This window comes from Narcine bancroftii, chromosome 3, assembly GCF_036971445.1.
Source record: "Narcine bancroftii isolate sNarBan1 chromosome 3, sNarBan1.hap1, whole genome shotgun sequence".
NCBI lineage: Eukaryota > Metazoa > Chordata > Chondrichthyes > Torpediniformes > Narcinidae > Narcine > Narcine bancroftii.
The window spans coordinates 13,770,901-13,794,835 of record NC_091471.1 but is presented as its reverse complement, the minus strand read 5'-3'; the positions used below and the strand labels follow the sequence as shown (position 1 = coordinate 13,794,835).

The following is a 23,935-nucleotide window of genomic DNA, read 5'->3' as shown; positions in this document are numbered from 1 at the left end:
TGCCACATGCTGAATCCACCCCCAGCGGAACTTCGCGTTGCACAGAGGCGATTAGATGGCATCGGCTTGGAAGGGTGAGTGAGGAAGGAGCTGCGTGTGTGTGTGTGGCTTGTCGCATCTTCTCCGGGCTTTGGAACGACTGCACCGACCCCTTTCATGTGGGTACTTGCACCATGCACAAGAAAGCTGCAGCCTGGCTGTTCATCCCACATCGACGTGCACTTCCAAAGAGGAATTCTTTAACCAACAATTTTTCTTAAAGAGTGGTGGTTGGGAGGAATCGAACCGCCGACAGGCCAGTGAGTGTGACAGTGGCCAGTGATCTTGCAGGTTGGGGGGGGGGGGGGGGGGGGTTGGGGTCTGCAATGCAATCCCTCCCCATATCTGGGCTCTGCTCCCAAGTCACCAGCTAAATGCATCCCAACTCTTGGGACTGTAGGACACTGTGGTTGTCTGCAAGTTTAAGACTCCAGAAGCTGTTTTGTCCAGTTGTTCTTGGCCAATCTATTTGACCTGACCTGAAAATCAAGTTATTTGACAGCTTTGGGAACAGGACATTTCCTGTCAAAACATGTTGAGGCCTTTTGAACTTGAAATTTAATTCAATGAATTCTGGTAATTTTGTTTTTCGTTCTGTATCATCTGTAATATTAGTTCAGTGATTTTTCTTTTCTGGGGGGAGGGGGGGAGAGCACACGCTTAACCTGATCCGCTGGCTTTAAGCTATTCCGCTGAACCATTTTTCTTCCCGCTGACCTGCACCCAGTCCGTAGCCCTCCTCCATTCCTCTCCCATCCATGTACCTGTCCAAATTCTTTTTTAAGTGTTCAAATTGAGCCCGCATTCACCACCTCAGCTGGCAGTCTGTTCCACACTCCCATCACACTCTCTGTGTGAAGAAGTTCCCCCTCATGTTTCCCCTAAACTTTTCCCCTTTCACTCTTAACCCATGTCCTCTGGTTTGTATCTCACCCACCCTCGGTGGGGAAAAAAGCCCCCTCATTGTTTTAAACACCTCTATCAAATCTCCTCTTATTCTTTTACGCTCCAGGGAATAAAGTCCTAACCTGTTTTATCTATCCCTGTAACTCAGATCCTGAAGTCCAGGCACTATCCTAATAAATCCTCTCTGCACACTTTCTATCTTATTGATATCTTTCCTGTAGTTAGGTGACCAAAACTGCACACAATACTCCAAATTTGGCCTCCTCAATGTCTTATGCAACTTCACCATGACATCCCAACTCCTATATTCAATACTTTGATTGATGAAGGCCAACATGCCAAAAAACTCTCTTTACAACCCATGTGCAGCACCAATTTCAAGTACTTGTGTTCCACTGCACTCCTCAGTGAGCCTCTTTTGAACAACAGAACAGCGTGAGCTACCCTCCAATTCTCTGGCACCACACCCATGGCTAAGGACATTTTATATATTTTTGCCAGAACCCTTGCAATTTCTACACTGGCCTCCCTCAAGGACTGAGGGAATAGTTTGTCAGGCCTGGGAATTTGTCCACCCTTATTTGCTTTAAGACAGCAAACATTACTTCTCTTTAATCTGTATAGGTTCCATGATATCACTGCTTGTGCTCCTTACTTCCCACAACTCTCTGCCCATTTCCTGAGTGAATACTGATGTTAAAAAAAAACATTCAAGGTCTCCCTCATCTCTTTTGGATTCGTATAAAGCCGACAAATCTGATCTTCAAGGGGACCAATTTTGACCCTTACAATGCTTTTGCTCTTAATATACCTGTAGAAACCTTTAGGATTTTCTTTCACATTGTTTGCCAAAGCATTATCGTGTCTTCTTTTAGCCTTCCTGATTTCTTTCTAGAGGTTTTTCTTGCATTTTTTTATACACCTCAAGTACCTAATTTGCCCTATGTTGCCTGTTCCTGCTATACACCTCTCCCTTCTTCTGAACCAGATCCCCAATATCCTTTGGAAACCAAGGATACATATGCTTGCTAATCCTGACAGGAACAGACAAACTCTGTACTCTCAAAATATCAGCTTTGGAGGTCCTCCACTTACCTCACACATCCTTACCTAAAAACAACCTATCCCAATCCATGCATTCTGGATCCTTGAAAAAAACACACAAATGCTGGTGTAACAGATTATGTTATGTTTGTATTGTATGTAAATATGTTTTTGGGAGATAAATTGGGGCAGGTTTTTTTTTAGGTCACATACAAACACTTTAAAACAAATCTTATTTAAAATACTGGAGCTCTGCTCATACTAGACAAGTTGATGCCAAGAGCCTTTGCAAAAGCTTTGGAGAGTGCCCAAGGGACTTCACTAACGGATTGTTGAATGCAAAAAAGGAACAGATGTAAGAACCTGTCGGAGCTACATTCTGTCTGGAGGGGAATTTGCTGTTCTAGGAGAGTCATGTGGTTTTACAAGCAGATGCAGTAAAACAGGGTTTTCACTCTGAGGGAGAGGGAGGGAATTCAGTTCTGCAGTTTTACAGTCACCAGCAGCAGCTGGGACTGGAATAGGACAAGCTGGCAAGCTTGTGGAAAACCCCATTTGGAAGACGGGTTGTGAGTGCTTAGTTCAGCCTGGTCAAAGCCCTTGTGGTTCATGCAGGAGGAGAGGACTGACTGTCTAATGTTTCACTTGAAATAAGAAAAACAAAAAGGAACTCTGTGGTGACCTGAAAGAAAGAGGTTATCATCTGGGGTACATTTCTTTGACAATACACTGAAGTGGCTGATTAAAAAGGAATTAGTTGTGGGTGTCCAGTGAACAACAAATCTCTCTCCGACAAGAACCTTCCTGGGCAGTAACCATTTACCTTTCAAGCACCAAAGCCTGGTGAACTTTATAAACGTTAAATTCTGTGCACAGTATAAGAATTGCCTGCAACCAGTGAACTTGGAGGAATGAGAAGTGAGTTCAAAGAACGCTTCTGAACTGACACACCCATTACACATGCGTGCGCTTAGAATTAGAAGAGGGTTAAGTTAGGTTAGTTAAGTTAATAGTGATAAGACAAAGTGTGATTCTGTTTTCATGTTTAAAGATAATTAAAAACAACTTTTGTTCAAGTAACCATTTGTGTTGGTGAATATCTATTGCTGCTGGGTTTTGGGGTCCACTGGGCTTATAACACTGGAGAAACTCAGCAGGTCAAACAGTGCCTTTATGTAGCAAAGGTAAAGGTACATCACCAACGTTTCTGACCTAATCCCTTCATCAAGATGTGGGGATACGTGAGAGATGTCCTTTTGTTCAGACATCTCATGTTTCCCCACACCTTGATGAAGGGCTCAGGCCCAAAACGTTGGTGATGTATCTTCACTTTTGCTACATAAAGGCACTGTTTGACCTGCCGACTTTCTCCAGTATTTGTGTGGTTTTTTTTCACTTAACCACGGTGTCAACAGAATCCTGTATTTTACGCCACATTCTGGATCCTTTCTCATTTCCTCATAATTGGTCTTTCTCCAAATTAGAATCTCACCCTGAGGCCCAGACTTATCCTTCTCCATAATTAACAAATCTAATGGTATTATGATCACTGGACCCAAAATGTTCCCCTACACACACTTCTGTCACCTGTCCGGTCTTGTCCCCTAAAAGGAGAGAGACCCAGCATTATATTCTCTCCAGTGGGTATCTCAATATATTGATTTAAAAAAAACTTTCCTGACACATTTGACAAACGCCAAGCCATCCAGCCCTTTTACAGTGTGGGAGTCTCAGTCGCAAGGTGAAAAATTAAAAACCCCTACTATCACAACCTGTAGTAGGGTGAAACTATAGTTTTCTTAGAATCTTTGATTCTTCGATTCTTCAATCTCTTTCTCAATCTCCGTTCACCCATTGATCTGATCCATCCGCCTGGTCACCCCTCTCTCTTGCTCTCCTTCCACCTTCAAATTATCCTTTTGCCTCCTCTTCAGTTCTGACGATGGGTCTTCGACCTGAAACTTTGACTTGGTTTCCCTTCCCACAGAGGCTCCCTGACTTGCTGAGTAATTCCAGGATTTTCAGTTTTTGCTCAAGGTTTGCATCATCTGCATTCTTTAAAATCTTCATTGATTGGCTAGAATGAGTCTGTGACAAGAGGGCTCAACTTCAGGATTGAAGGGTGTCGCTTAGAATTGAGATGCGGAGACATTTCTTTAGTGGATGATGCATCTGTGGGATTTGTTGCCGTAGTTGGCCAAGTCATTGGGTGTATTTGAGGGAGGATTGATATGTTCTTGTTTAGCCAGGGCATCAAAGATAATGGGGGGAAGGCCGGGCAATGGGGCTGCGGGGGTGAATGGATCAGCTCATGACTGAATGGTGGGGCAGACCAAATGGCCTACCTGTGCTCCTATGTCTTATGGTCTTAGGCCATTCTCATTGGTGGGAATTCCCATTGGCCTATGGGATGTTGGGCTTCAATTGTAGAGGGAATGAGTTCAAGGGTCGAGAGGACATGTTACAACTCTGCGAACCTCTGGTGAGACTAGACTGAGAGTATTATGTTCAGTTCTGATCACCTCATTATAGGAAGGGTGTGGAAGCTGTGGAGAGGGAGCAGAGGAAATATACCAGGATGTTGCCTGGATTGGAAAATAAGTGCTATGAGGCAAGGTTAGCAGTGCTGAGACTTTTCCCTTGGGAGCGAAGAAGGATGAGAGGTGGCATAATAGAGGGCTACAAGATTCTGAGAGGCATGGCTAAGGGAGACAGCCAGCATCTTTTTCCCAGGGCAGGAATAGCAATCACCAGAGGATGTGTAAAAAATGAAGGGAGGGAAGTTTAGGGGAGGCATCAGAGGTAAGTTTTTTTGTACACAGAGAGTTGTGGGTGCCTGGAATTCCTTGCCAGGGTGGTTGAGGCTGGTACAATAGAGACATTTAAGGCAATCTTAGATGGCAAATGGATGAAAGAAACATAGAAGGTTATGAAGTGAAAAGGGTTTTAGTTTTCTTTTGGTAAGAATACATAGGTCGACACAATATTGAGGGCCAAAGAGCCTGAACTGTGCTGAAGTGGTCAAGGAACTAGAGGACACATCATTTAAAATGATTGGCAGGAAAACTTTGGTGAAATTAAGTAAAACATTTTCGTTGTGCGTGGTCTCACTGTCTACCTCATATTCATAATAAAAGTTCCGTCTGGCCAACAATGGCACAGCACGACCCTCAGTGTTTTTTCCCATTTATGCAAACCTCCTTGATCAATCTCACCCTTCCCTCTCCCAAAGACATTTTCCTTGTGCACAAGTGCCGATCTGAGAATCCTTTGAACATCCCTGTTGTACCAGCCTCTATCTCTACCTCTGGCTTTCTGTGTAATTCTACAATGGTTCTCATTTGTCGTACTGAGTACAGGATGTCCTGTTGGACTGCTCAGAAAATGAGCAGGTGGGGTTAGCGAGGCGGTTAGTGCAATGCTGTTACAGTGCCAGCGACCTGGGTTCGAATCCAGTGCTGTCTCTGAGGAGTTTCTCTGTTCTCCCGGAGTCTGTGGGAGTTTCCTCTGCGCACTCCGGTTATTTGGGCGGCATGGGCTCCTGGGCTGAAAGGGCCTGTTACCACGCTGTATGTCTTTAAAAACACAAAGTTTCTCACGGCACCTTAAAGGATAATCACTGTCTGGCTGGGTCACATTGAGAAGTGGAGTCTGTTAGTTTGGGAGAAAGGATTGTATGGGCTCTGAAGAAGGGCCAGTGAGTAGGCTGTCTAGAATGCAGAGAGATGGCATTGGTTTAATGCAGGGTTTCCCAACCAGGGGTGCTTGCACCCCTTGGAGGTGCGAGATAACATTTCATTTTTTAAAAATATATCCATACTCCTTCAATTTGGATAATATGTCGGATGATGAAGAACTGAAGGAAGATCTTATTGAACTGGGCACAAATCGTGTTCTTGACATGCAGTTTGAAAGCAAAACTTTGGAACAATGTTGGTGTTCGGCAATGGACACGTTGTCAAGACTTTGTGAAAAAGCACTAACTGTGCTCATCCCATTCGCGACGACATACTTATGCGAGTCTGGATTTAGTGCCTTTTGTCAATCAAGACAAAATTTAGAAATCGCTTGGATGCACAGGCAGACACGTGGACTGGAATCAGCCATAGAGTGCCACGTTTTGAAAAACTCTTAAGCAATAAACTCTTAAGCAATAAACAGGAAGAAAAGTCATTAAATTTAAATTGGCTTATGAACATTTGAACATTAGTTCTTTAATTTTTTTAAGACATTTCTTGCATGGATAAAAATTTAATTTTTTTGTAGGGTTTATGCAACTTTTAATTTGTTGTAATATTTTTTCTTTTCCATATGTTTCATTTTGTTTATATATTATTCAAAATTGATTATACAAATTTGTTTTGGTCACCTTCACCTTTATTATTAAATAAATTATTACTTTAAGGGGTGCGAGAACATATTAAAAATTTTTAGGGGTGCGGGGCATAAAAAAGGTTGGGAACCACTGGTTTAATGGAACAGTTGGGTGCATTTGCATTGTAATCTGCTATGGTTGCAATGGGACTGAGTTTACTCCATTAGGAAATTGAGTAGACTCAATGAAGCAAATTGTTCATTGTCTCTTGCTGTGCACAGCAATTCTTTCTTATTACAAGAGTCCATTCGGCCTGGTGAGATCATGCCATCTCAAGTCAAGTTTATTGTCATCTGATTGTATAAGTACAATCCAACAAAACAGCGTTCTCCGGTCCTCTCTGCAAAACATGCAGACACACAACCAGACATAACACACATACCGGCAAACAATACATATGCAGGACAAGTATTTCATCTATACAAGTAAATAAATAAATATTATTTCAGGAATGTGAGAGTCTCGGATTGGTCAGTGTGTGCAGTTCCTTTGGTCATTCAGTATTCTCACTGCCCGTGGGAAGCAGCTGTTCTTCAGCCTGGTGCAGAAAGCCCTGTCAAAGGTAATGGGCGCAGTCCAGTACACCACAGACAAAACTCTTCCCCATTATTGAGAACATCGGAGAGCAGCAGCAATCATCAAGGATCCATACCACCTAGGACATACTTTGTTCTCACTGCTGTTATCAGGAAAAATAAACAGATGGGCACCAGAATCGTACCACCAGGACCAGGAACAGCTGCTATTCTTCCTCAACAACAAACTCAAATCAGGGGCTCATTTAAGGATTCTGACTTTGCACATGATTATTATTGAATATTTTATGTACAGCACAGTCAGTTTGTTTACATTTCTTTCTTTGTCTTTGTTTACATTTCTCTCTTTTATTTCCATATCTTTTCTTGAGGACATTTTTCCACACTGTGATTAGAAATTTTGTCTGGCCCGCAGGGAAAAGAGCCTTCGAGTTGTAGGTGGTGTCATGTCGGTATGTGTGTTATGTCTGGTTGTGTGTCTGCATGTTTTGCAGAGAGGACCGGAGAACGCTGTTTTGTTGGATTATACTTATACAATCAGATGACAATAAACTTGACTTGAGATGGCATGATCTCACCAGGCCGAATGGACTCTTGCAATAAGAAAGAATTGCTGAACTTTGAACTTTTTCCTGCTGTAGCACCATGCTGTTCTGTGTTATGAATGTCCTGTGTGGCTACATTGGAGTGGTTAACATGGAATGGGAACCTGTCAGTGAGTAAAACACAAAAGTCTGATTGAAGTAAAAACACAATGTTGGAGAAACTCAGCAGGTCAAACAGTGTCATTTATCGTTGTAGCAGTCGAGGATCCTGGCCTTCATTTCGTTGATCCCACAGAGCGAAGCCGCCTGTGCGTGTACTTGTTTAACGTGTACTTGATGTTGCACTCCAAGAAGCACACGATACTTCACCAAACGACCAACTAGTTTCAATAGCCTGGAAATCACAAAAATTGGAGCTGATGGATTTGTTGCATCCTTCGTCTGAGCTAGTAACCAGTGGGCATTGTTATAACCATATAACCATTTATGGAGCAGAAACAGGCCATGTGGAAGGGAGGGACGATGGGCAGGTGGAACGAGGCAGGGCAGGGGATTCAGGATGGAAGAGGGAGAGTGGAAAAACTGGCTGGAGTAGTGGGAGTGAGAAACGAGCACGTGGCATTCCTTTTCTTTGAACGTTCACTGCAGGTTGTAGGAAAGGTTGGAAACTGTAAGCAGTCTAATGGTAAAAGCCTAAAAATGCTGGAGGAACTCAGCAGGTCATGAGGCTTCCATAGGAAGTAATGTCAATGTTTCAGGTCTGAGACTTTCTTCAGATAAGAGCATAAAGCTGAATAAAAAACGCTGGGGGAAGAGCACAGGCCAACAGGCAAGAGGCTGTAGGTGAACATGGATAGGAAGGCGGGAGAGGAGAGGTTAGAATTCATTGATGGAGGGGGGTGGCTCTGTGAATGCAGACCTGGAGGAAAGGAGGCAGACAAATAAGAGAAGAGAGAGAGACAGAACTGGAGGAAAGGAAACACAGGAATGGTGGGGGGAGGGGGGTCCTAATGGACATCTGATGTTGGAGGGTGCACAGATACAATATGAAGTGTTCCTCCAATTTTTGGGTGATCTCAGTCTGACAGTGGACAGGCATGTTAGCCTGGGAATAAGGGTGGGGAACTAAAACGGGTGGCTGCTGGGGGTGGTCGTGGGGGGAAGATCTGCGCTATTAGTGAACAGAGCTTAACGCAGCGATCTCCCAGTCTATGCCCAGTCTCTCCGGGATAGAGGAGGCCACGACGGGAGCACTGGATCCTGCAGTATTGGAAGGACTGTTTGGGGCCCCAAATGGTGGGGTGGTGTGGGGGTGTGGGGGCAGTCTAATAGTTGAAGTTGTTTGATTTCCTCTCAAACAGCCTGATTTAATTTGTAACATTTTCTGAGATGGTTCAAGGAAGTCCTTGTTGCTCCAAGTAAAAGTAGCTCCGTGGAATTGCAATGAGATAGGAAACTCAGTCTTTACGCTGTACTCCGCAGACTTGAAAACAAAGTCTGGATGATGTTCCCAGACCTGTGCCAAGGGACTGTACAATTGTATCATCTCATCTCTCGGATGAGTTTTTTGTCACAAAAATAGACTTTATCACAACAAATTATTCACAAAAGAGAAAGCCGTTCAAAGTCTTTTCACACCCTTGGTGCAAATCACATTCCCTTTTATAACATTTGTTCTCTAAATACATCATTACCAGCCCTGTGGTACATTGTTGTTTTCCCCCCCCACCCCCTCCTTTTGTTGTTTGACGGGCATCCCCTCAGTCTCAGCTCCTCAATGACTGGTAATGGGAGGACTGTGGACCTTCCCCCACTGTGCCCTCGCGATGGCTGCACCAAGCTTCAGCACTTACTCCTGCAGCCTGGAACGTGCCAGTCGGCAGCATTCTCTCACTGATACCTCTGCGTGCTGAAGGACCAACAGGTTTCGGGCTGACCGAAGTTCTTCTTTCACCAAGTTGATGGTCTTCCAGCAGTTCTGGGTGTATGACTCTTTGTGCGTCCCTGGGAACAGCCCGTAAATCAGAGAATCCTCTCGTGCTGCTGCTGGGAATGAATTGTGACAAGGAGCCTTGCATCCTTCTTCACACACACTTAGTGAATTTGCATTCAGCAAAGGGGTTGGCGATTGTCTCCACTCCATCTTAGTCGTCTCGGGGACAACATGAGTGGCCAGCGATGTTCCGGTTGCACAGGAAGGATCTTCTCTCCCCCAGTGGGACTTGTTTGTGAGCCCTGATGATGAGGCATTCCGCCAGGTGACCTGGGTGGTCTTCTCAGGGAATCACCACTTGGTCCATCTTGTGCTCATTTCTCAGTTTCTGCAGGACACATTGGATGAGTTGTCAAACGTCAGGTCTGCTTTCCTTAATGCAAAATATCTCATGTCATCATTTCAAAGAAGGGAAGGGTGTTCTCCCTTCTAATCTTGGAATTGCACCTCATGCATACATCCATTCCACATCCATTGGAGCTGGGATGTTATGTTAAAATTGTATAACACATTGGTGAGGCCATATTTGGAGTATTGTGTGCAGTTTTGGTCGCCAAACTACAGGAAAGATGGCAACAAGATTTAAAGAGTCCAGAGGAGATTTACAAGAATGTGGTCAGGACTCAAAGAACTGAGTTACAGGGAAATACTTAATAAGTTAAGACTTTATTCCTTTGAACGTAGAAGAATGAGGCGAGATTTGATAGAGGTATGATGGGTAAAGATGGGGTGAATACAACCAGGCTTTTTCCAATGAGGTTAGCAGAGATGAAAACTAGAGGACGAGGGGTAAGGAAGAGGGAATGTTTAGGGAAGCTTTTTCATGCACAGAGAGGTGTGAGTAGGAAATAAACTGCCAGCTAAATTGATAGTCAAATGGATTGAACATTGGCTGAAAGGAAGAGGCCAGAGAGTGGTAGTGGATAATTGTCTGTCAGGTTGGAGGCCGGTGACCAGTGGTGTGCCTCAAGGATCTGTATTGGGCCCATTGTTGTTCGTTATATACATTAATGATCTAGATGATGGGGTGGTGAATTGGATTAGTAAATATGCAGACGATACTAAGATAGGTGGAATAGTGGATAATGAAGAAGGTTTTCAAGGATTGCAGAGGGATTTGGGCTGCTTAGAAAAGTGGGCTGAAAAATGGCAGATGGAATTTAATGCTGATAAGTGTGAGGTGCTTCATTTTGGTAAGAAGAATCAGAACAGGACATACGTGGTAAATGGGAGAGCATTGATGAATACAGAAGAGCAGAAAGATTTAGGAGTAACGGTACATCGTTCCCTGAAGGTAGAAACTCACGTGAATAGGGTGGTGAAGAAGGCTTTTAGTATGCTGGCCTTTATCAATCATTGCATGGAATATAGGAGTTGGGAGGTGATGTTGAGACTGTATAAGACGTTGGTGCGGCCTAATTTGGAGTTCTGTGTGCAGTTCTGGTTGCCTAATTATAGGAAGGATATAAACAGAGTGGAGAGAGTGCAGAGAAGGTTTACCAGAATGTTACCTGGGTTTAAGCATCTAGAGTATAGGGAGAGATTGGACAGATTAGGTCTTTATTCTTTGGAGCGTAGAAGGTTGAGAGGGGATTTGATAGAAGTATTTAAGATTATGAAAGGGATAGACAGAGTGGATGTGGATAGACTATTTCCGTTAAGAGGAGGAAAGATTAAAACAAGAGGACATGAGTTAATAATTAAGGGGCAGAGGTTTAGAGGTAACATGAGGGGAAACTTCTTTACTCAGAGAGTGGTAGCCGTGTGGAATGATCTTCCGGGAGAAATAGTGGCGGCGGAGTCAATTGTATTATTTAAGAAAAGGTTGGACAGGTATATGGATGAGAAGAAGATGGAGGGTTATGGGCATTGTGCAGGGAGGTGGGACTAGAAAGGGGTGTTTGGTTCGGTGCGGACTAGAAGGGCCTAATGGCCTGTTTCCGTGCTGTAAATTGTTATGTTATGTTAAATGCAGGCTCAATTTTGAGAAAATTAAGAAAACATTTTGATGGTACATAGATGGGAGGGATATGGTGCAGGACAGTGGGACTAAGCAGAATAATAATTTGGCACAGACTGGAGGGACGAAAGGGCCTGTTTCTGTGCTGACATGTTCTCTGGTTCTATGTAAATAGCAGGACAGATGAGGTGGAGTTCGTAGGCAGCTTTTGGTTTCCAGGAGTAAACCTCTCCAGTGACATGTCCTCAGTCCACCCACTTCAAGGCAATGGCTCTGAAAGTGCGGCAATGTCTCTACCTCTTCAGAAGCCTGAGGAAATTTGCCAGGTCACCAGCGTCCTTAACAACTTTGAGAGGTGCACCATCGACAGCACGCTGACAGGGTACATTTCTGCGCGGTACGGCAACTGCTCCGCCCAAGGCTGCAAGAAACTGCAGAGGGTTGTGAACGTGGCTCAGGCACATCCCCGTCCCCTCTGTTGACTCCATTGAATACACCTGTTGCCTCGAAAAAGCAGCCAACGTATAAAAAGGCTCATCCCGCCCCAGTTACACATCAGTGGAAGGAGCCTTGCCTGTGCAGGCTTGCCGTGTGGATTGCTCTGCATAGCAACAATGAACACACATTCTTCGATCATTTCTTTGGAGTGCTGAAGGCTGAGGGCCAAAATGACAGAAAATTACAAGGCGTTTCTTTTTCCCAGGATGGAAATTTCAGTGGGATTAAGGTGAGGGAGGGAAGACAATTTAAAGGAGATCCAAAGGGCAAGATCTTAACACGAACCTGATGCACTGCAATGGAAGGTGGTGAAAGCAGACACGATGGTGATGTTTAAGTGGCATTTAGATAGGTACACAGGAACAGAAGAGCAGGGTTTGGACCACGGGTGGGTGGATGGAACTAGTTTAATATGACACTGTAGTCAATGCAGACTTTATGCGAGAAAAAAGCATGTTCCTGTGCCATACAGTTCTAACGTTACGAGATTCATTGCTGTCTTGTAAGACCTTGTTCTTCATGCATTGCCCACCTCCTGCTCCCCAGAAACTACTTAAATAACTGTCCTTTGCGATGTCAAGATTCAAGATTTGTTTTATTGTCATGTAATAGTACGGAACATGTAACTTTATGCAAAATTGCTTTCTGTCTGCCATGAGGCAGACAAAGAGAGGCCATTAATGTTGCCTGCCACCACTTACAGCGAGAGAGTCACTGAGTGTCGGTGGATTCGCCTCCCTCGAATCCCACTTCCTGTACCTGGTTCTCATGGGCCTGTCTTCAGCAGCCCGCAGTCCACGTGGTTCCCTTGACTGCAAGTTCCCTGCATCCTGTGTGAGCCTCAGCTGCTGAGCCCTCACTGCGTCATTGCTGTCCTCACCTTCCCTATAGGGTCATCTCCTCTGCTTCTCAACAGTGTGGGGGTGGGGAGTTTCCCCATTTCTGCCCCGGAGTCTGCCGCCCCTTGCGGACCCTGCCAAGCACAGGCACAGACCTCCACGGCGGCAGGATTTTAAAATAAAACGCTGTCGGCTCCTTTAGCAAGTCATTTGAAGCCTGTACGGAGCCACCGGCATTAGGTCCGGGCGCTTCAGCCCTTTGGAAAATGGCCATGACTCAGCTCCCTGCTCTCCGGTCCTGCCCCAGCTGGTGTTACATCAGCTCTGACGGTGCCCTCTTCCCCATGGTAGATGTAAATGTTTGCTGCCGCAAAGTAACGAATTTCATGACTTGTTTCATGATCATAAATTCTGATTTTGAGTCTGATCACCTCCACTTCTTTCTCTGCCATATCCACCTCTGACCTCCTTCCCATTAGCCTGTGCTCCTCCCCCTGTCACTTCCTCCCTCCTCTCCTCCACTCCCCTCACACGACGAAGGGCTTAGGCCCAAAACTTTGATTTCCCCTTTACTTCCAGTGACCTGCCGAGTTTCTCTAGCTCATTGCCAGCATTTGTAAAACATTCTTGCTTAATTTGCACTATTACAACTGAAATCCTTTTCTGCTTCCCATAAATGGATATTCTGCAACTTGAATAGAGCCTTGGATGGAGGATTTTGGCTGCCAGGTTCGAGGGGTGAAGCTGGGGTTGTCTTCCAAATTGGGAGTAGATTTGGCAGTGATGGTGAGGGGATTTTCTCAGGGAAGCTGTTCCCATGAGCAGATGGCTCAGAGATCAGGGGGACACAAATTAAAGATTATGTGCCTGATAATACAAAATAATTAACCAGTATGTGTTTATGATCTTCAATTGACCGCCTGTTGTGTTGTGGAAACATTTTCAATTAGTGCTTTCAAAAGATAATTGGATAGGGGCTGGAGGATAATTGTCGAAGTAATGGAGAAAGAGCGGAGGATTTCTGCTGACAGGATTGCTCTTCTGGGAGCTAGTACAGAAATGAGGGGCTGAATGGTTTCCTTGTGTTCTGTTATGATGGGATGATTCAAATGCTCCCACTGCAGGCCATTGATGAGATGGAGCCGTTTGCAGCTGATGGGTGTGGTGCTGGTGTTTCTGTGGTTTGACACCGGGATTTCAAAATTCTACAACTTTGGACATTAAAATCTCGTCAGTCAATGTGGCAGCTTCACTGGCAGGTTGTGGCACACATCCATCTGGTCACGATGCTCTTTAGATAAATTAACCTCCTCTTCCTACTGGGTCTGGGCGTGACTTCTGTCACATTGCTTCAAGAGGTACAAGAAAGGAACCCATGCAGGCACACTTAACTGCACCACACTGACATGCAGGCAAACTGGCATTCACAAAACTGACAAACACGCACACACCCTCACACGCGCACACGCACCCTCACATGCACCCTCACACGCACCCTCACACGCACCCTCACACGCACCCTCACACGCACCCTCACACGCACCCTCACACGCACCCTCACACGCACCCTCACACGCACCCTCACACGCACCCTCACACGCACCCTCACACGCACCCTCACACGCACCCTCACACGCACCCTCACACGCACCCTCACACGCACCCTCACACGCACCCTCACACGCACCCTCACACGCACCCTCACACGCACCCTCACACGCACCCTCACACGCACCCTCACACGCACCCTCACACGCACCCTCACACGCACCCTCACACGCACCCTCACACGCACCCTCACACGCACACTGCGTCGTTCCTGCCTCTCAGCTCTTATGGCCAATGCTCAATCTTGACCTTGGGTGTTGCCTTTATGGAATAGGTACCATCTCCTTTAACACCACGTGGGTTTCCCCTGGCTGCTATAATTTCCTTTCACCAAACTATAATACCTTGGTTGATTAATTGTTCTTCAGCACCTTCTCAACCATAATACTTACGGTTCTCAAGACACTACCACTGACTGCCCCAAGTTCCTCAGTCCTTGTGTCCACAGTAAAAACAGAGTTTTTTATTGTCCTCTGGCACTGAAGACTTCCTGATTGGGTGGGAGGTTTGGATCTGGAGCTTGTGTTGCCAACGGTTCGAACCTCCGAAGGGTTCTACCACCCGGTTCAACTACTGACAGATGGCTCCGTATGGCTTTAAAGTCCAGTTAAAGGAGTAGACGGTGTTGAGGAACTTGCCCACATAGAGTTGACCACGTTGATCCCTGAGGGATCCTATTTTTCCTCTGGTTACCCTTTTCCCTTTTATGTGCTTGTAAAATCTCTTGGGATTGCCCCGGATGTTACCTGCCAGAGCTATCTCTTGTCCCTTTTTTGCCCTCCTGATTTCCTAATTTAGCTTGCTCCACAGTTCCTGAAACTCCTCCAGTATTACCTTTATCCCAGCTACTTTAGCCTGCCCATGTCTCCTCCTTGCTCCTAACCAGAGCCTGAACATTCCTCATCATCCAAGCTTCCTCAAACTTGCATGGCTAACCCTCCACCCTGACATGCATGCCCTTGATTCTCGTCGACAGAGTTTTTAAAAACATTCTACTTTCCCAACATTCCTCTTCATTGAAACAACCAATTACCAAGCTTTAAGCCTTCAAAGTCGACCTTGTCCCAATTCCGAATTTTAACTCGTGGTCCTGCCCTGTCTTCTTTCTGAATCCCTGCTGCTCTCAAGCTCCTCAACCCTGTGATATCCTCTTCTGCTCTCACTGTTCAACTTTTTTAAAATCTTTTACCCCCAAACCTTGTACCTCTTACCTGTTAGTCTGCTCTCCTCCCCCTGCCCCTTCCTCCCTCCCCTCCTCTTGGTGAGATTGGAGTAAAATCACACCAAGATGCCGGAGGAGCTCAGCCGGTCTTTCAGCGTCCACAGGAGATAAAAATATATTCCCGATGGTTCGGGCCTGAGCCCTTCTTTTAGCAATAAGCAAAACAACAGGAAATATCAGAATACAGACAGTGCTGGCTGGGGGAGGAGTCCAGACCAACAAAAGGTGTTAATTGATATGATAAGGGGAGCAGCAAGAATTGACTTTAAGAAAGGAGACAGAGAGTAAAGGGAGAGGGACAGAGCTGGGGGAAGGCAACGGGGGAAGAAGTGGAGGGGGGGTGGTTTAATAGAAGCCGGAGAAGTCGATGTTAATGCCATCTGGTTGGAGGGTGCCCAGTCAGAAGATGAGGTGCTGTTCCTCCAATTTGCGGGTGGTCTCATTCCATTGCTTCAATTGGAAACTTCAGAGAGACTGACCTGCCAATGTTTTCTTTACCATTTAAAGGGTGGTGGTGGGGTGGGTGGGGGGGCGGGGGGCGGCGCAAACTGATGGATGAAGAGAAACCCAGTCGGGGGGGGGGACTCAATGGGCATTCGCGAAAATGGGACTCGGCCCACTTCTCTCCACGGCGCCACTTGACCCCACTGAGTCCCTCCAGCTTCTCATTGTTTGCCCTAGATTTCACCATCTGGCATGCTTGTGTTTCTCTTTTAAGGTGAAGTTTGCAAGACATTGGCTGTGTTCCTTAATTTCGACACAGGATCGTAATACTTGGCTCGAGGGATTTGTGTCAGGGTTATATTCCATGTGATCAAACATCCTGGTCATAGGCTCTGATAGTTAAGTGGGTAGAGCACTGGTCTTGTAAGGCAGGGACATGAGTTCGGCGCCTCATTTCAGTGAGGGGCGCTGGACAAAAGTGGTGACTCTAACGTCCTTACGGTCGACAAAATTAAATAATTTAATATATGCGACATTCTAAATGTGACAATGGAACATTTACCTTTTTCCCCAACCTTCTGCATCAGCCCCTGGTTTGATGCTCCTCAGATCTGCATGAGCCCAGGTTTTAGCTCGATGTATTGCCGAGCTATTGCCTTCCATGGATACGCCCTGTCCTGCTGAGTACCTCCAGCATTCTACCTTGTCAGCTCAACTAAACACAGGGTACCCATTCCCATTTATTGGCGCTGAAGACTTCCTGATTGGGTGGGAGGTTTGGATCTGGAGCTTGTGTTGTCAACGATTTGAACCTCCGAAGGGTTCTACCACCCAGTTCAACTACTGTCAGACGGCTCTGTACAGGCTTTAAATGCCAGTTAAAGGAGTAGACGGTGTTTTAAAATCCTGCGACTGTGGAGTCTGGGCCTGTGTGTGGCAGCGTTCTCGAGGGTTTGCAGACTTGCAGTCTCTAGGGAAGCAGAGGACTTGCGCAGGGGCACCAGTAAATCGGGGAGAACCACCCCCCTCCAACCATTCAAGAAGGAGAAGCAGAGGAGATGCCCCTGCGGGACCAATGAGGGGCTCTCCGTTGGAAGAACACACAGGTGGTCAGCTGCTCGAGGTGAGGAAACCTCACAGACTGCGGGCTGCTGCAGTCAAAGGGCTCACACAGGCTGTGGACTGCTGGAGAATGGCTCGAGGCTGGCTGAAGGTCTACTGGGTATCAAAACCAGGATGCAAGAGAGTGTTGACGATGGGAGGGGCACCCGAAGCCCTTGGTCGCTGAAGGATTCGGAATTGTGTTGGAGGTTTGGATATGAAGCTCGGGTGGCCGATGGTTTGAACTGGAGTCTGGATGGCTGTGGGAGCACTGGAGGTGAATCTCTTTTGCTTCTCTTTCTCTGAGTACAAGGAATGCCGGGCAATTTCTGCTGAGGGCGAATATTTGTCTGCATTACAGCAAACTAAATGCAATTTTGTGTAATATTACATCTGTTTTATTAGGACAATAAAATAGTCTCGAAGTTTACACAACGGAGGCCATTTGCCTTCCATGGATGAGAGGTGAGCTCAAGTTCCAATTACATTTAAGCAATTACAAATCTGGAGCTGGAAAAAAGACACAAGTTTTAGAAATGGTAACTCCCAGATTATTATTAAAATACCGTTACTTCACTGCTAACTGTGACAGATATGTTGTGTTTTATATTGTATATAGATATGATTTTGAGAGATGAAGTGTGGCAGGCTTTTTCGTGTAGGTCACATACAAAGACTTCAAAACAGATCTCATTTAAAATACTGGAGATCTGATTAATTCAGACAGGCCAGCTCCGAATACCTTTGAAAAAACTCTGGAGAGTGCTCAAGGGACTTCACTAATGGATTGTTGTATTGAAAAGCAACAGATGAAAGAACTCATAGGCTGTCTGAGTGGAGGTTGCTTGTTCTCAGAGGTTCATGTGGTTTTGCAAGCAGAGAGTAAAACAGGTTTTTCTGAGAGAGAGAGAGAGAGAGAGAGAGAGAGAGAGAGGGACAGAAATCAGTTTTTGGAGTTTAGCAGCAGCAGCTGGGACTGGAACAGGACAAGCTGGCGAGCTTGTGGAAAAAAAAACATTTTGAAGACAGGTTGTGAGTGCTTATTTCAACCTGGTCAAAGCCCTTATGGCTCATACAAGAGGAGACGACTAGCTGTCTAATGTTTCACTTAAAATAAGAAAAACAAAAAGGAACTCCGTGGTGACCTGAAAGAAAGAGGTTATCATCTGGAGAACCCTGAGGGCGAAGTTTCTTCGGCAAGTCACTGACGTGGCTGATTAGAAGGGATCAGTTTGTGTTCAGGAATAGCAGATCTCTCTTTGAAACCAACAAGAACTTTCCTGAGCAGTAACCCTTTGCCTTCCAAACACCAAAGCCTGGTGAAATTCATAAATGTTAAATTCTGTGCACGGTATAAGAATTGCCTGCAACCAGTGAACTTGGAGGAATGAGAAGTGAGATTGGACTGTGAACCAAAGAACTTTTCTGAACTTACACACACATTACGTACACATAGAATTAGAAGAGGGTTAAGTCGGGTTAATTAAGTTAATAGTGATAAGTTAAAGTTTGATTCTGTTTTCATGTTTAAAGATAATTAAAAGCAACTTTTGTTTAAGTAACCATTTGTCTTGGTGAATATCTATTGCTGCTGGGTTTTGGGCTCATAACATAACCTTCAGAGAACTGTTGCACAGTGTTGAAGTTGCTTGACTGGCAACCAGAATTTTCGAAGCAAACCCTGCCATAGCAACGACATTCATGTAAATAAATATATCTGGAATGTTTTAAAGAGAAAGGTTACTTTCAATAGCTCTAACAATGAGATCATTGGATTTGCATTGAAAATCCATCGGGTGTACAGATGCTCTCCTCACCTGATCTGATTATTCCTCTCCCCTGTCCACTTAGGCAGAAAATGAAAAATTTGTAGGCATCAACCTCCTGATCCAAGGACAGTTTCGCTCTTGTTGATCTTAGACTCTGGAAAAGATAATGAGGCCCTTGCACTGTTTCTAATTGCACTTTTATCTATAAATTGCTCCATGTTTTTGTACTTTTCTCTGTACCGTACACTGTCTTTACATTTTTCTCTATTCCCTACTCTAGTTGATTTTAACAATAGTCTGTAAAACTATTGTCCTATTTATTATTATACCACTTACTGTACTAGTCGGCTTGCCTGGATAGCACGCAGTACAAAGCTTTTACTGCGTCTCCATTTGCATGACAATGAAAAGAGTTCAGTTGTGACTTCTGACCCGGCAGCGTTATTGCCTCCTGTATTCGGCGGGCCAAGTGGCGGACAACAATAAATGGTGCATTGAGAGTGATGTCTGCTCCCCCATGAAGGCTTCCCAGTGATGACCAGATTGGAAGTGGTGGTTCTGAATCCAAGTGTCTCTTCCAACGTTATTGTAGAAGGCCAACTGTCCGTGCAGAACCAGCAGGTCACATGATGTCCACTGAGTTAATTTTATAAAACAAAGAACATTACAATGATGGGCCAACCTAAATAAACCGACTTTTAAAAAATCCTAAACCTTTCCTATCTCATAACCCTCTGTATTTTTTTCTTTTATCCATGTGCCTATCTAAGAATCTTTTAAATGTCCCTACAGTACCTGCCTCCACCACCACCCCAACTCTCTGTGTAAAAAAAAAAAATATAACCTTAATGTCTCACCCAAACTTTCATCCCTCACCTTGTACAGATGTCCTCTGGTGTTTGCTACTGTCACCCCAGGAGAACCTTAAACCCCCCCACCTCCCCCACATCTTATAATATTGTAGCCCTCTATTAAGACACCACTCATCGTACTTTGCTCCAAAGAAAAAAGCCCTTGGTCTGTTAACCTTGCCTCATAAGGCACGTTCTCCAATCCAGTCAACATCCTTGTCAATCTTATCTGTACCCTTCCACATCCTTACTGCAATGTGCACAATATTCCAAGAGTAGCCTCATTAAAATGTTGTCGAGCTGCAACATTACCTCTCGACTCTTGAACACAATCCTCTGACAAATGAAGCCCAGCATACCATGAGCATTCTGAACTATTCTATCAACCTGTGCAGGTCCCTTTGTCTTCCATGCTGTTAAAAACCCTGCCATTAACTCAGCCTTCAGGTCGGTCCTTCCAAAATGCCCCTCTTCACACTTATCCGGATTGAACTCCATTTGCCACTTTTCTGCCCAATTCCGCATCCTGTCTAGATCCTGTTGTAATCTACTACAATTTCCTACATTATCCACTACCCTGTACAACATGATTTTGTATAGTGTGGATTTTGATATAGCATGGTTTATAATTTTAATATAGTAATAACCAAAAAGTGCACTTCCTGTAATATGGCGATCAAATAGAAATGCCTGGGTAACAAGACAATTGAGTGAAGAAGGGTTCACAACCTATTTTTGTATTGCAACCGAGCATTACTGCAGAGATAATAACTTGGATTTTAAAATTTTATTGTGCTTTGATAATGCACCACCTCATTCAACTGCTGAGTTGAACGAAAATGTCAAAACATTTTTTTTGTTGCCGCCAAACGCAACCTCATTGCTACAGCTCATAGATCAGGGCGTCATTGCCACGTTGAAGGCTTATTATTTGCGACAAAAATTTTGTCAAGCCATTAAAACTTACAGCTGGAGAAAATCCCATGACTTTAACACGGTTTGGGGAAGGTTGCAACATCAAGAATGCAGTCGAAAACATTGGTGAATCGTGGCTTGCAGTGACTGCGAGCAACATGAGAGCTGTTTGTCGGGATCTTTTACCGCATTGTGCAAGCGATATCACTAGCTTTGAAGCGCAGATTAAAACTGTCCCTCAAGAGTTGTGGGTCTGTGGAATACATTGCAGAGGGTAGTGGGGGCAGATTCGTTGGATAGATTTAAGAGAGAGTTGGATAAGGCTCTTGTGGGCTGGGGAGTTAAGGGTTATGGGGATAAGGCTGGTATTGGTTATTGAAAGGGAAAGATCAGCCTTGATCCGATAATGGCGGTGCTGGCTCGACGGGTCAATTGGCCTACTCCAGCATCTATTGCCTATTGAGATTGTGGAGATTTGAAAAGATCTGAGATTTGACTCTTTGGACTGTAACAATGTGCGCCAATGTGTTAATACGCATTCAAGTGAATTTGATGATGAGTTCGGCAACAATTGCAAAATGCTGTTCGATATTACGCATGATGGAAAAAAGACTGAAGTAGCGCGATCTACATTCGACAAATATTTTCTTAAATAAACAATCTTCGGTTATTGCCAATAAAGATCTTTGTTATCTAGTTTTATATATCCCGTTTAAACATTTTATGCATGTTTGCATAAGAGCTCTTGGTAAAATAGGATTGGAACATATTACACTAATGTACTTTGAGTTTTTTGAGGAGGTAACAATAGAAAGTGTACCACATGTGCAACAGTGCGGTTTTCCATAACCGAACTGGTTTGGAATGTATTAACCATGTTATACAAGGTATGCCTGTACACCTTCTAACCTTCTTGTCATCTGCAAACGTGCTGATCTAGCTTTGTCTTGGTCATTTATAAAAATCACAAAGAGTGGGGGTGCCCAGAACAGATCCTTGTGGCACTCCACTAGTAACCTGACCTCTAGGCAGAATTCTTTCCATCCACTACTACTCTCTGCTTTCCACATGCAAGCCAATTCTGAATTCACACCGCCAAGGATCCCCTGCCTCATGACTTTCTGATCGAGTCTCCCATGGGGGACCTTGTCAAATGCTTTGCTAAAATCCATATATGGGTAGGCCTTGACATCTGACCTACACGAGTTACGTCCACCCGCACGTTTGACTGAAATTTTAAAAAAAAATCTTTTTTAAAACTATTGTACAAGTACATATTTTGTATTAAAACTGCTGTATACAGTGGAACCTCTGTTATAAATGCGAAGAAGTGGGGTCGCGTAAAATTGGGGTTTCAGTGTAAATTGTTGTAGTTGCAGTTGAAATGAAAACAAATCACTATTGAGTAAACCGGCTGTCCCTGCTTCCTGTGGCAGCCCGAGGTCTCCGCGCCTTGTGGCAACCCCAAATCCTCGCGCCCCACGGCAGCCCGAAGTTCCCACTCCCCACGGAAGCACGAGGTTCCCACTCCCTGTGGCAGCCTGAGGGCCCCCCTCCCCACAGCAACCCCACATCTCAAGTCCCCACTCCCGGCGGCACCTTTCTTTATTAAAGGCACTCTAGTGTATACATGGTCGACATCCTTCATTAAAGGTTCATTTGTTGAAAATCTTTTTTATAAAAATTGCTTTAAGACCTCATTAAGCCATGTGCGGTGGGGCAAATCCAACTTGCGTTCAATCTGAATTATGACCAATCCTTCAGTCCCCATTATGGTGGTAAGTCGGGGGCTACTGGTACACCACATCTACTGCCCAATTCAGCTTCAATAAAGCTCAATTAGGCTCACGAGGCATAACCTGCCCGTCTCGAAGCCATGTTGACTCTTCCAGAGAAACCTACACTTCTCTAAATGCTTGTAAATCTATTTTGGAAATGGATATTTGAAAACTATTTGCAGTCCTGGAAGAGCAATTTGAGAGAAATTAGAAGGACACACACGGACGCTGGAATCTAGAGCCAAAAGTAACCTGCTGGAGGAAGTGAGCGGGATGAGCTGTGTCAGTTGGGGGGAGAAAGATTTGTCGTCATTTCGGGCCGGAACCCTTCATCTGCCCCCTTGATGAAAGATTCGACCATAAATGTTGACCATCTGTTTACTCCCACGGATGCTGCTCAACCCCCCTTTTGGATGTTGTGTCCGTGACGTTGGGTTGCAGGTGAGGAGGAATGAAGGTGTGAAGAAGAAGGAGAAGAAGGAGCTGTTTAAATTACACTGGACAACAATCTTTATCAAAAGGTTCACTTCCTGGGAAAAGAATAAAGGTGATTATGATTAGACAACTCGACGATAAACACAAAGATATTTGTGTCACGTAGAAAGTTGGAGAAACATTAGATGAACTTGTATTGAACTTGGCATGTTTAATTGCATAATGATACTGACCTAAAAATGTTTTGCCACTGATTTTGGTTTGTGCACAAGTAAGAGTCCATAAATCAGTCCCTGATTGAGTTTGTCGTTGAGGAGTCTGATGGTGGAGGGGGAGCAGCTGTACCTGAACCTGGAGGTGCGAGTCTTGTGGCTCCTAAACCTCGGTAGCAGCGAGAACAGAGCGTGTGCTGGGTGGTGTGGATCCTTGATGATTGCTGCTGCTCTCCGACGGCAGCGTTCCCCGTAGGTGTTCTCGTTGATGGGGAGGGATTTTGCCTGTGAAGCACTGGGCTGTTCCCACTATCTTTTGGAGGGCTTTGCGATCAGGGGTATTGGTGTCCCCATAACAGATCGTGGTTCAGGCAATCAGCACACTTTCCACCACCCAACTGTAGAAATTTGCCAGGGTTTCCGATGTCAGACCAAATCTCCGCAAACCCCTGAGTAAGTAGAGGCGCTGATGCCATTAGTGTGTTGGATCCCACGTCCCTCCAGATTCAAGGACAGTTTCTTTCCGCTTGTTACCAGGCTCTTGAATGACCCTCTCCTCAGTAAAAGATGATGCCTGACTCTGTGCAACTGTATTTTTCTCTTTACCCCGCACTTTGTCCTGGTATCACTATTCCCTTGTATTTTTTTTTACTTTCTATAACACTGTACCTACACTTTGTCTTAATGTTGCAATACTTAAACATGGATTGACTTACCTGGATAACACATATGCATTTCACTGTATCCTTGTCCAATAAACAATTCAATTAATTGTCACACTTGTGCCTAGATTTTTCCTCCATGGGAACCTTGAAAATCCTCTCAAAATTTTGGATCTTTCAATGCATTCGGTTTACTCATCTGT

General features: G+C 44.8%; 1 protein-coding gene across 6 annotated transcripts in view; it reads left to right on the top strand.

The window, feature by feature from the left end:
* The window catches only part of adissp (adipose secreted signaling protein), a 150,254-nt gene that overhangs the window by 30,133 nt on the left and 96,186 nt on the right, over positions 1-23,935 (top strand). For 4 of the 6 annotated variants that reach the window (XR_011353256.1, XR_011353253.1, XM_069923506.1 and 1 more), the window contains exon 2: positions 6-74. Coding sequence is in view for 2 of the 6 variants with exons in the window: in XM_069923506.1 (XP_069779607.1) it covers positions 56-74 (19 nt within the window). In the remaining 4 variants the exon portion in view is untranslated. Of the gene's footprint in view, position 1; positions 75-23,935 lie in introns of all 6 variants that reach the window. The other 2 variants (XR_011353255.1, XR_011353254.1) reach the window with 1 other exon arrangement.